The 12790-nt window shown below is 55.2% G+C and overlaps 1 protein-coding gene across 1 annotated transcript; it reads left to right on the top strand.

Moving 5' to 3' along the window:
- Positions 1-544: 544 nt before the first annotated feature.
- On the top strand, positions 545-8181 carry ARSI (arylsulfatase family member I). The gene is made up of 2 exons (XM_010961791.3): positions 545-2508; positions 5925-8181. Exons 1-2 carry the CDS (start codon positions 2192-2194, stop codon positions 7324-7326), a joined length of 1719 nt encoding a protein of 572 aa, XP_010960093.1. The 5' UTR covers positions 545-2191; the 3' UTR covers positions 7327-8181.
- Positions 8182-12790: the final 4609 nt, after the last annotated feature.

The raw sequence follows: 12790 nt of genomic DNA, 5'->3' as shown, positions 1-12790 counted from the left end.
ATCCACCTGACCTCCTGTGACCTGTCCCACTTTGACCCCCTGGACAGCCTCAGGCTGAAGCCTCCGGAAGCACCATTTTAGCAGCATTCCCTCAGGAAGCTGTATTTTTCCTGTCTGTCCTCAACATTTCTTCTGCCAGAACAACAGGCTCAGTTTTCCCTTCTGATAAATCTGGTCATCCTAAATATGGGGCTCTGAGCAAACAGGAGTGGTCAGCCCCACGCAGCCCTCATTTCAAAATGCAGATTCACTTGGGCTGCTATTTTGGAAGTCTGGTTTCTTTCCCCACACGCAGTGGTTTTAAAGAAAAGGGAAAGGATCACGGCAGAATATTGGCAGGGGAAAGATGCTGAGAGAGAAGACCCACCTGGGCAGTTTTTGTTTTTCAAAGTTCCCCAAACACTGGCTCTTGGAGAAGCTCTGTGAAAAAGAGGGTCCTTGGTCACATAAAATTGGGAAATACAGTTTTAGCAATGCCTGCTTTTGGAGATCAGTATATTAAAGACTGAACTCCCAGTAGTTAAAAAAAAAGCCTAATTGGTTTTGTTTAATTCAGTTTTCCCATTAAAAAATACAGCCTAGTTAAAATCTGGAAAACAATGATGCAGGGTGGAAGTTGCAAACAGGTACCTAATGGCCTAAAATAGTCCTCAGATAGATTTGATTTGGCCTGTATAGTGCTTACATTTGCTTTAAATTAGTTATTAGCTCTTAACAATTGGAATGTTTCTCATTATAATCTGGATTTGGGCGTTCTTGGAAAATCGGAAGATCTGAAAACACCAGTCCAGATTCTTGCATGACAATGGTTAGCTGGACACAAGGCTGCAGCCTTTTGCTCCATGCAGCCCGTGCCTTCCTCTGGCAATACAGCAGTCCCCTTCTTTACTCATTTATGATACTTGCCTGGCCCAGGAGTGCCCCAAGCTTGCCTTCCCTGTTGCAGAGATTTCCTTGGGTGGGTGTTGGCCTGGGTGACACTCAAGGCCCATTCATCCATTCATACCTGCAGTATACACTGATTGAGCTTCTGGACCCTGTGCATAACAAGATGTATACAACAGCTCCTGCCCTCTGGATTCTAGCACTGGCATTCTAAGAGTCTAGCTGTGAATTGCAGAATGAGGAGGGGGAGGATTTGGGGAGAGAGGGAAGCTGGCAAGACCAGAACTTAGTTTCCTGATTTCCAGCCCCTGGTGCTTGCCAAAGTCGTCTCTATTCTCCATTGCTGTCTCTGCTGCCACTCAAACAACCATTGTGCAGCCCAGGGAAGAACTAACTTGCTCTGTGATATAGACGTGTTCCCTGCCATCTCAGGGACTCAGTTTCTCCAGCTGTAGAATAATGACCCGGTTGGAATAGAAATTTTTGCATGTTCCTTCCAGAACTGGCACTCAGAGAAGCTGAGACTCCATGATCGAGGAATGTCTGACCGGGCCATTCCAGAGCTATTCCATCGAATTCCAAGGAGCCCCCCTCCCTCCTTTCCTGAGTCTGGCCAGGGCGGAGGCTGGAGCCAGAGGGCCCAGCCGGCCTGGGCTTCCCGCCCGGGGGCGGAGCCGCCGCTGGACGCCCCTCCCCTCCACCTGGGGCTCGGTCCGGCAGATGTTACAACTTTTTCACATTCTCTCCAGCGGTGTCCCCCACAGACCCGCCCAATCCTTGCCTCCCTCCCCTTCCCCGCTGGGGTCCTGCCCACCTCCCTACGGGGAGCCGACTGTTCTCGGGACTCCGGGCGGGGCGAGAGGCCGGCCCGGGGTCTGGAGGGTCGGGAGGAGGAGAAAGGGAAAGCAGAGGCGAGAGAAATTAGGAGGCGGGAGAAATCGAGGGCTAGAAGGAAGAGGGGAGTCAGAGGATGGTGGAGAGCACTTTTTGGAAGCCTCCACACCGAGTCTCAGGCTGGCCCGGCTGAACTGGGGGAGAGGGAGCGAGGGCGGCTCCGGGCGGGCGCTCAGGCGGCGGGAGGCAGCTCGGCGCGGGCCTGACCTCCCCAGAGCGCCCCTCTGCGGCCACGCAGGTCCGACCTCGCCGTCCAGCCAGCCCCGGACCCGCCGCTGGGCCGCCCCCGGGGAACGCTGAGCGCTCTCGAAGCGTCGGGACCGGCCGGCTGGCGGGCGTGCGGGCCGTGCGCCCAGGGCGCGCGAGGCGGGGAGGCCCTGGGAGCCCTGCGCGCCGGGACGCACGGGCCGGCATGGCGATGCACGCCCTCACCGGCTTCTCTCTGGTCAGCCTGCTCAGCTTCGGTTACCTGTCCTGGAACTGGGCCAAGCCGAGCCTGGTGGCCGACGCACCCGCGGAGGCCAGCGAGCAGCCCTCGGCCGCCCCATCCCAGCCTCCCCACATCATTTTCATCCTCACCGACGACCAGGGCTACCACGACGTGGGCTACCATGGCTCAGATATCGAAACCCCTACGCTGGACCGGCTGGCGGCCGAGGGTGTCAAATTGGAAAACTATTATATCCAGCCCATCTGCACGCCTTCGCGGAGCCAACTTCTCACCGGCAGGTAGGCACAGGCCGGGCTGCTGATGCTGGTGGTCCAAGCCCCAAATGAACCCAGCTGTAGGTTTCCCCTGTACTGACAGTCCCCCGTTGGGACCTGGGAAACCAGAGCTCAAGGCTAATTCTGTCTTATGTCTCCAGTTGGCTGTGTGATCATTAGTAAGTCCTTTGCCCTTTCTGGGCCTTGATTTCTCTACCTGTACACTGAATGGGTTGGATCATCCTTGAGGTCTTCTCCCTCTGATGTTCTAGGACATTCACACTCCACACCATGTGAAAGAGACGCTGAAGCTTGAATGCTGCTTTTATTAACATACCCTGAGGCCCTGAGCAAATCATTTAACTTCTCTAAGCCTCAGTTTTCTTATCCACAAAATGGATTGAAGAACAGTTTTTAATCTTGAAAAGGAGTGATGAGGGTTGAACGAGTTGCATATAACCTACTTGACTGTCAATAATGGAAGCTTCTATGTCGCTGGAGGAATTAGGGTCCCCCAACTGTTTGATGACAACATTGGGAAGAAACCATGGAATTGATAGGTGGCCGAGAAAAACACACACAGGATGTCTTGACATGTGTAGCCTTAGACTAGTTACATCATTTCTCCAAGCCTGTTTTTTCATCTGTGAAACCCTCCCAAGTTGGCTGGGAGCCCCAAGGAGACGTGCTACTTTCTTGGTAAGGAGTTGTCCCAGGCAAGGTGGTAGGATTACAGGATTAAAAGAGCAGGGAAACAGGAGGTGGGGGTGTGGAAGGCAAACTCTGGCCACTTAGGAGAAAATCCTTTGGCAAGGCTGAAGCTAATCCTCCTTGGATGGAGTCCAAGGCATGCTTTCTCCCAAGTTCCACTCAAAAGCCACTGGTGTGATTTCAGGAACCAGGGCTGTGTAGTTTCCGTTTCCTGGATGGGAGAAACTGAGGCACGGAGTCAGGGAGGGCCAAATTCTGGGCCTGTGCCCAACTTCAGGTCTGAACGAGAGAAGGCTGAGAGGCCAGTGCTTAGAGGAGCCCTGTAGCTGGGAGTCAAGTAGGTGCCTTTTCTTCCTTCAATCTGGCTCTCAGCATTTAGATCTAGGAACAGAGAGAGAGAACAGGAAAGAGGAAGGGGAATCAATGTATGTGTTAGGGGTGGGGGCAGATGGTAAAGACCAAACGTTGACCTATCTCCAGAAGAGGGAAGAGGAATCTGCATTCCCCAGAGCGATGCACAAGTTAGCATTTCTCTCCCCAGAGATGACTTTTGGTTTGGGCAGGGGAATGAGCAGCATACAGGGCAGCATTCCAGCTCCCGCCCCAATCTGCAAAGTTAGCTGAGTGTGGCTGGGCAGCATCTGCCCTCCGCCCCCTACAGCTGGCTCCATCTGACTGATGCTGACTACTCTCATTAGTGTTTGTTAGTGCATCCAGTCATGTTTGGTGAAGCTGGAGAGAGCCAGTTTCCCATGTTACTCACTTGCAGACAGGCTTCGGTGACTCTTACCTGGCTCACCCACTTTACAAACCAGCATTCCAAGGTGCCCAGCCCCTGTGAAGAGAGGCTCATTACAACTCGGGGCCCTAGGGTACATCTTATATCAAATCTAATTGTTCATTAGCTTGACTGTGGTCTGCAGAGGCCGCGTGACTGAGACATTCTGAGCATGAGTTGCACAGACCTGGGTTCAAAAATCAGCTCCACTGCTTGCCAGCTGTCTGAACTTGGGCCCGTTGCTGCACTTTTGGGAGCCTCAGTTTCATCATCTGTAGAATGGGTTTAATAGGCTCTGTAGGTTTTTAATGCAGATTAAATGAAATACTATATGTGACATATAGTATTTAAAAATGGCAGTAGTAGCTAGTGATAACTAACAACAAACAGCTTTAAGATAAGAAAAGCAAAACAGAAAAACCCACCCCAGGTCCTGGCTTAGAGGTGTCAAGAATTTACGTCTCCGCTTAACTTGGATGCCTGGGCGTGAGAAAAAGGAGTAGGATTCTAAGACATGTGTGAGGTTCCAGGCTTCTTATTTAGTCTGGGACTTGTAAGACTTGAGTAAAGGCAGGACACCATAAGCAGATCACATGAGTGCCTTGACCACAGAAGAAGGAATGGGATGTGAATGAATAAATGAGGAATGCAGGGTTCTGCTAACCACTTGCTCCTGCCTCGGGGTGTTAGCCTGTGTGAGTGACCGGGATCCGGGGGCCCCATAAACTTTGTGGGCAGGCACATGGGAACTGGTCTCATAAAATTTGAGAACTGGAAGGTTTTTAGAGGTGTCTCATTCCAACCAACTCACTCCTACAGATGAGCAAACTGAGGCCTCTGTGGGGAAAGAGAAGTGGCTGCCTAGTTTGCCAGCAAAGGATCTGTGCTTGGACTTTGATTGGATTTATGTTCGAGTCTGGGCTCTGCTCCTGACCACTGAGTGAGCTTGGGCAAGGTCTTTCCCCTCCTCTGGACCTTAGTTTCTTTTTAAGTCAAGGTAAATAAACTTGAAAATGACTTGGGCCCCTTCTGGCTCTAAAATCCTTTGAGTGTCATTCTTCATTCTTCCATTTCATAAGTAATTGAGTGTCCTTGAAATATCACCTGAGTGCTGGGAATACAAGGATGAATAAGGGACAGTCTCATTACATATCACTGGGCCCAAGAGCATGTATATACAACTGGGTAGAATCTTATGGCCAAGTTGGACAATGAAGGTTTGCACTAAATGCTGTGGGAACCCAGAAGCAAAAGTGACTCATTCTTTGAGAGAGTTATGAGAAAGTTTATAGTGAGGATAACATTTGGGCTGGGCTTTGAAGAGTGAATAGGAGTTTTCCTGAGAGAGTGGGACTGGCTCTCGGCCCCATGGCAAGTTAGTGGCTTAGAGTGTAGGGACTCTGAAATCTGGAGCCAGATTCCTGGGGATACAAATCTCAACTCCACTTACTAATTGTGTGAATCACTGGGCAAATGATTTAGTTTATTGAGCCTTAGTTTCCTTATTTGAGAGATGAGAATAATAATAATGAAATGCACCTTTTAGGCTGTGGTGAGGATTTAGTGAGATGATTCATTTAAGGGGCTCAGGTGAGCAAACAGTGTGTGCGTGGTGTCAGCTATTATTATTCTTGTTGTCATCATTAGCCTGGGTTCAGCTCTTATCTCCTCAACTTCTTAGCGGTGTGATCTTGTATGAGTGACTTAACCATTCTGAGCTTCAGCCTCCACATCTGTAAGATGAGGATAATACCTACTTCAGTAGATTTTGAGCATTCAGTGAGATAATGTATTCGAAGTGCTTAACACATTTGGTAATACATACCGTCGCTTTGCTTGCTGGGCGCGCTGGGGCGAGAGCCCACCTCAGGGTGAGTGTTGGGGGCTGGGTGGCCAGAGCAGTGGTTTGTAGCTCACTGGTGCCTTCTGTGTCCTTCCCTCTTCCCACCAGATACCAGATCCACACAGGACTTCAGCACTCCATCATCCGCCCTCGGCAGCCCAACTGCCTGCCCCTGGACCAGGTGACACTGCCCCAGAAGCTGCAGGAGCTGGGTTACTCGACCCACATGGTGGGCAAGTGGCACCTGGGCTTCTACCGGAAGGAGTGCCTGCCCACCCGCCGGGGCTTTGACACCTTCCTGGGCTCGCTCACGGGCAACGTGGACTACTACACCTATGACAACTGCGACGGCCCAGGGGTGTGTGGCTTTGACCTGCACGAGGGCGAGAGTGTGGCCTGGGGGCTCAGCGGCCAGTATTCCACTCTGCTCTATGCCCAGCGCGTCAGCCACATCCTAGCCAGCCAAAGTCCCCGGCAGCCCCTCTTCCTCTATGTGGCCTTCCAGGCGGTACACACACCCCTGCAGTCCCCTCGTGAGTACCTGTACCGCTACCGCACCATGGGCAATGTGGCCCGGCGCAAGTACGCGGCCATGGTGACCTGCATGGATGAGGCCGTGCGCAATATCACCTGGGCCCTCAAGCGCTACGGTTTCTATAACAACAGTGTCATCATCTTCTCCAGTGACAATGGTGGCCAGACCTTCTCGGGGGGCAGCAACTGGCCACTGCGAGGACGCAAGGGCACCTACTGGGAAGGGGGTGTGCGGGGCTTGGGCTTCGTCCACAGCCCCCTTCTCAAGAGAAAGCGACGGACAAGCCGGGCGCTGGTGCACATCACTGACTGGTACCCAACCCTGGTGGGTCTGGCAGGTGGCACCGCCTCGGCGGCCGATGGGCTGGATGGCTATGACGTGTGGCCAGCCATCAGCGAGGGCCGGGCCTCGCCACGCACAGAGATCCTGCACAACATTGACCCGCTCTACAACCACGCCCGGCATGGCTCCCTGGAGGGTGGCTTTGGCATCTGGAACACCGCTGTGCAGGCTGCCATCCGTGTGGGTGAGTGGAAGCTGTTGACAGGAGACCCCGGCTATGGTGATTGGATCCCACCGCAGACGCTAGCTGCCTTCCCTGGCAGCTGGTGGAACCTGGAGCGGATGGCCAGTGCTCGCCAGGCTGTGTGGCTCTTCAACATCAGTGCTGACCCCTACGAACGGGAGGACCTCGCTGGCCAGCGGCCGGATGTGGTCCGAGCCCTGCTGGCCCGCCTGGTGGACTATAACCGCACAGCCATCCCCGTGCGCTACCCGGCTGAGAATCCCCGGGCCCATCCTGACTTTAATGGGGGTGCTTGGGGGCCCTGGGCCAGTGAGGAAGAAGAGGAAGAGGAGGAGGAAGGCAGGGCTCGAAGCTTCTCCCGGGGGCGCCGCAAGAAAAAATGCAAGATTTGCAAGCTGCGGTCCTTTTTCCGTAAACTCAACACCAGACTGATGTCCCACCGGATCTGATGGGGTGGGGGAGGTGAGATACTTCCCCACTCAAGCCTGGCCCTGCCCCTTTTCTTGGGGGGCCCTAGGTCATTTCCCCATCTGCAAGGAAATGGAGGGCGTAGAGCACCTCAGTTGAAGGGTGGGGAGTTTGGCTTGGGGGTAGGGGAGAATAAACCAGACAGGATGGCGGGGTCCCAGTCCTGCCTCTATTGACTTGTTCTGTGACCTCGGGTGACCTGCACAAGCTCCCTAGGCCTCAATTTCCTCATCTGGAAAATAAGCTCTAATAACTTTATGGCTCTGTGGTGTGGACCTGGTGCCTGGGGCCGTGGTGGAGTTCCCACCATCCTTGTTCACCCCCTAGCTCATTTAAGGCCTTCCCTGGACCTCTGTGGTACCTCTCGGGTGAGGAGCCACAAGGAGGCAACTCTAGGCCTGGACCCCAGCCAAGGAGTGGTGATCTGGCCGCTCTCTGAAAGGATCCCCTGAGTGATGAAGTTGGAGGTGCAGGGACCTGGGGGCGACCTTCCTGCATCCTCACGTGGCCTAGGCCAGTCCTGGGGCCCGAGCGGTGGTGGGGGTAGTGGTGGCAAGCTCTCCTTCCTGCCCCCAGTCCCCAGAGGACTGGGCCTGGCTGTTAAAGCTGCTGCAGGATCGAGGGTAGTGGAAACAGGTGTGAAAAGAGCACTACACCAATCAGTACATCTGGGCTCTGCTCTGACCTTGGGCCCAGTCCTTTTTCTCTGGGCCTTGATTTCCCCACCTGCAAATGGGGATGCTAGCCCTGGTTCTGCCTACCTCACAGGGCTGTAGAGGCCGAGGTAATGGTTGTGGAGGAGGCCCTGGACTTGATTAAAATGCAGTAACACGGAAGCCAGGGCTGCAGTGCTGTCTGTGAGCACGTGGGTGTGTGCACGTGCGTCCTGGGGGCAGGTGTGAGTGCACCGCTGGCCCAGGGAATGGAAGAGGAGGTGGGCGGCCTGGCCAGGAGGCAGAAGATACGGGTTCTGGTGCAGTCCTGCTGCAGATCCAGTGCGGCCTCCGGCAAGTCTCCGGCCCTCTGTGGGCCTCACTGCCCTCCTGTGTAGAGTGGATGAGCTCAGAGCGCTCTCCCAGGTGTTCCGGGTGCCCTCGGTGTGTGTGTGTTGGGGGACACGGGCTGGGCCGTGGTGGGGAGGGGTGCGGGGGTTTCCGGGCTCGCTGGCTGCACCGAGGGCCTTCTTCCGCACGCTGCGTTCTGCATGGCTCCCTTCAGCTTCCAGTCGGTGCGGCGTGTGTAGGCGAAAGCCCTGCTGTGAATTTTGAAAATAGTTATTTTTGTCACTGGCAAAGGAGGCCTGTTAGGACTCGTCAGCTTGTGGATGAGCAGGACGGGCGGGGCGGGTGCCGTGCAGTGAGGGGGGCTCAAGAGTCGGATACAGAGCTGCATCCCCATCGCAGAGGTGCTGAGTGCAGGAGTGAGGGTCTGGCCTGGGGCTGCTCAGTGGAGGTGACCATCTGTGTCCTGGGCCCCTTCCTCCCAGCCCTGATCTCTTGACCTCTTATGGCCTCCCCCGACTGGAACCCTTCTCTGTCTCCAAGACGGCGATGCCTTGGTCGTGGTGGGGCGGGGGCCAGGACTAGCTGAGGCCTCCGAGATCCAGCCACCCCCAGCGCTTCTGCCTGCTCTGGAGGGAAACTGCAGAAGTTCTAGGCCTGGAGTACCCCAGGGATGGGTTATCCATGGTCTGCCCATTGTTCAGGCTATTCCAGCTCTGCTGGATGCTTGACCTAGCTGCGTGGGCTGGGCCCTTCCAGAGAGAGTGGTGTGGAGCCAGGGCGCCCCTGACACCCCAGGTTTGCCCAGCTGAGTGGAGGTCTCTCCTGTGCTTGTTGAGTTGACCCTGCCCAAGGTGGCCCAGCCTCCGGTTCCAGCCCTGCTTCTCTTCCTGGGTCCCTACCCTTTGAGGCCACAAGTCCAGGACCATAAAGGCCTATTTCTGCTCTTCCCTGGGCACCAAGAACTACCCCCTGTGGCCACCCTGGCCCCAAACATGGAGAGTGCAGCTGGAGTTGAGGGTTGGGGGCTGGTGCCTGCTCCTGGTGCCCTGAGAAGGAGGCTTCATCTAATCTTAAACCCAGCCTAGAGCTCATCTGCTTCAGAGTCCTGCCTAACCCAGAACCCAGCAAACAGCCCAGGAGCCCCACTCAAGCTTTAGCCTGCAAACCTGTCCATCACCTGGCTGTCCCCAGGCCTACCAAATCCGGGCACCATCAGCTGGCCAGTGCCTGGCATTGGTGGAGGTTCTCAGGGTGAGGAGCAACTCAGGGCTCAGGACATTGTGCTGAGCAGCTCGGCCTGCTTGCTGTGGCTTCTGCTCTGCCTAGCAATCCACGTGGCTCCCATCCACCTCTCCTGCCTCCTGTGGCTCCTGCATTCCCCCCAGCCAGGGCACCTGGGGCTGGACTCTGTCAGGCCCCTGAGTGGCATCACCAGGCAGATGCTTGTACCACCTATGTGGGGAGGGATGGAAGGGAGAGCAGACCAGAAGCAGCTCTGGCCCCTTGGGTACTGTGCCAGCTGGGCCTGCAAGGGGGAATGGAGCCCAGAGATGCTAGACAGGACCCCTCTTTCCCCCTTGGCTGGGCCAGATGTCAGCAGAACTGCCAGCCAGATGGGTCAGAGCCAGGGGCAGCCCTGTCCAAACTGGGCCCTGCCTATGGAGTCCGTGGCAGGGATGACATGTTCCCTAGGAGCCAGGAGAGAATCCCAGACCTGGCTGGAGAGGCAGGGCTCTGATCTCTGCCCTGGGCCTTGGCACCATTTCCTTTTCTTGCTTGATGCCTACTGGCAAGTAGCCCTGAGCATAGGAAAGGGGAGCGGAGGAGGGTTAGGGAAGGAGCATGTTGTGGGAGCCAGGAGTTCTGGATTGTCATCCAGACTCCACCCCTGAATTGTGTGACTGCGGGAGGGCAGCTTCCTCTCTTTGGGCCTGAGTCCCATGTCTGTAAAGGGCGTGGGCCCCCTCAGGGCCCTTCCAGACCTAGTGGAGGCTGAAGAGCCCAGGGCAGGAGTGCTGGAGTCACACAGACCCTAGGTGGGTACGTCCCACCGTGTCTCTGCAAACAGGCGGTGATTGCACCCATCTCACGGACGTTTGTTGTGAGGTATAAATAGTGCAGTATGCAAAGTGCTTAGCACAGGGCTTGGCTCAGAAGTGGAAAGAACTATTTTTCACGTCCTTGGAGTCAGTGAAGGAACATCTTGTCTTTACATTCTCAGGAAGAAATGGAGGCCCCAGTGGGAAAGAGACCTGCCATAAGCACTCACAGCCAATGGCAGGACTTGAACTTGGGTCCTCCCTCTAGCTGCAGGTCATGCTGTGCGGACATGGGCCCGGCAGCTGGAGTCCTCAGTAGTCCCTTGACTCCCTGCTTCCCTCTTCTCTGCAAGGAATGCCTCCTATGTGGGACATCTCAGGGGACAGAGCTGCTCTCTGACCTTTGATTTCTCTCCCTTCTGAATTCCAGTCTGGCATTACTTACTGCTGTTAATGAACCAAATCACCCTCCACCTAGACCCTCTGCAGGATCATTTCTCTCTTGGCCCACTTTCCACGGATTCTGCCCCCATGCTCACTGCCCTTAATGGGACAGGCCTCGTGGGAAACGTGCGGATGGCACGTTTTCCATGGTGCCTGCCCAGGCCCTGCAGGACCCCAAGGCACTCAGGCATGTGCATGTGAGCACGTGCGGAGGCTGTGGAAGAAGGTGGGATTTGAGTCGGCTGTCAGCCCCCCCGCTATGGCCCAGGAACTTGGTCCTGGCCCCCGCTCGCCCCTCCGGAGCTATATGGGGTACAGCCTGTGTTCACGTTCCCGTTCCCTCTCTGAGTGTGTCAGAGCTGTGCTCAGCGCCCTCCAGGGCGCCCACCCCTGGCCGCCAGCCTGTGGCAGGAAGGCCTGCTCTTGAGTACCGCACTGCAAGTTGCAGATGGGGGCACGTGTGCTGGCTCTCCTGCGTGCTGCGGCCCTGGGGAGCAGGGAGTCTGGCGAGAACGGTCCCCTGATGCAATCATCAGCTCATTCTCTCAGCGCCATGGAGGCAGGGCTGGCTCCTCGCTGCCTGCCACCACCGGGCACAGCTGCCAGCCTCTTGGGCACAGGGGAGGCAGTGAATTAGCGGTTGTGCCTCCTTGGCAGGGTGGCAGTTACAGTCAGGATGGAAGTGCCCCTCTGAGGCAGTGCCTACACCCCTGTGCTAGGCTCTCGAGGGTTCGGAGAGTATGTATGTGTGTGTGTGTGTAAATGAGAGTTGCCAAGGAGATCTTTTCCTTTTCCACATCTACCTCCCGCTCTGTGGTCTCCAGCCATCTCTGCACCACCAGCATCCTGCAGCCTGCCCATCCTCCATTACCATGTACACAGGGTCCGGGCCAGCATGGGGAGGGAGAGGAGAGTGACTGAGACTGAGAGAAAGGGAGGAAGGCAATAGAAACAAGAAAGGGGGTGAAAGGAATAGGAAGGATGGGGACACCTGAGAAGGAAGGATTCAAGGGAGGGAAGAAAGAGGTGGGGAGGGGGAGCAGATCAGGCCAGCTCTAAACCAAGCAGGATTATCACCTCCTTTATTCAGAACATTAGACTTCCATTAATACAGCCTCAGGGCACCTTTGCCTTTTGTTTTCTTTGTTAATTTCAAATTTGTTCGTTTGCTTGTTGGCACCTGATGTGCTGGAGGCCTTGTGACCCCTGCCCTCTAGCCCCAGTCCTTTGTTCTACAGGAATGCTGCAAACCTGGCCTGGGCAAGGTGATGTTCAAACCATGAGCTCAACTCCAGTGGGGACTCAGAGAACAGCACCCAAAGTGCTGGCACTTGATGATACTGATGATACTTCCAGGATTCAGAGACAGCGGTGTGATGAGGGAGGGGCTTGAGTCCCTTAATAAGAATAATTTTTCCACCTGCTGAGCATTTACAGTGTATCAGCCACTGTGCTCACCTCATTTAATCCTTACAACAGCCCTGGAGCTAGGCAATGTTTAACCCTGTTTTGCAGACTAAGAAATTGAGGCACAGAAAAGTTAGGATATTCATCCCAAATCACACAGCCTATGGGTCATGGAGTCTCACTAACCACTGCATGACACTGCCTCTCCTCTCCCCTGGGCAATGACCGAGGTGGCCTCAGTGGTCACTAAGGGCTGTTCCCGTGCTTTCATGCATGGAAGCCATCCCCTCCCGGGGGCAGGCTAGAGGGTCTGGGGCAGGAAGGTGGCAGTGCAGCCTTCTCCCGCTTGCCTGAATCTACCTCTAGCCTCTAGCAGCGTTTCGTGCCCTGCCTGCTGCCCACCGGCTGTGCAGCCCCCAAGCAAGGGCCTCTCTTCTCTGCCTCTGAATTGCAACGTTGGCGGCAGAAGCGGGAAGCATATTGTGCGCAGAAACAAAACTGAGTAGTTTTTCCTTTTTCTGAAGGTGGTAATGGTGCAATTAGTGGCTAAG

Source organism: Camelus bactrianus, chromosome 3 (genome assembly GCF_048773025.1).
Source record: "Camelus bactrianus isolate YW-2024 breed Bactrian camel chromosome 3, ASM4877302v1, whole genome shotgun sequence".
Classification (NCBI taxonomy): Eukaryota; Metazoa; Chordata; class Mammalia; order Artiodactyla; family Camelidae; genus Camelus; species Camelus bactrianus.
The sequence above is the reverse complement of the archived record's forward strand: the minus strand, read 5'-3'. Positions and strand labels throughout refer to the sequence as shown.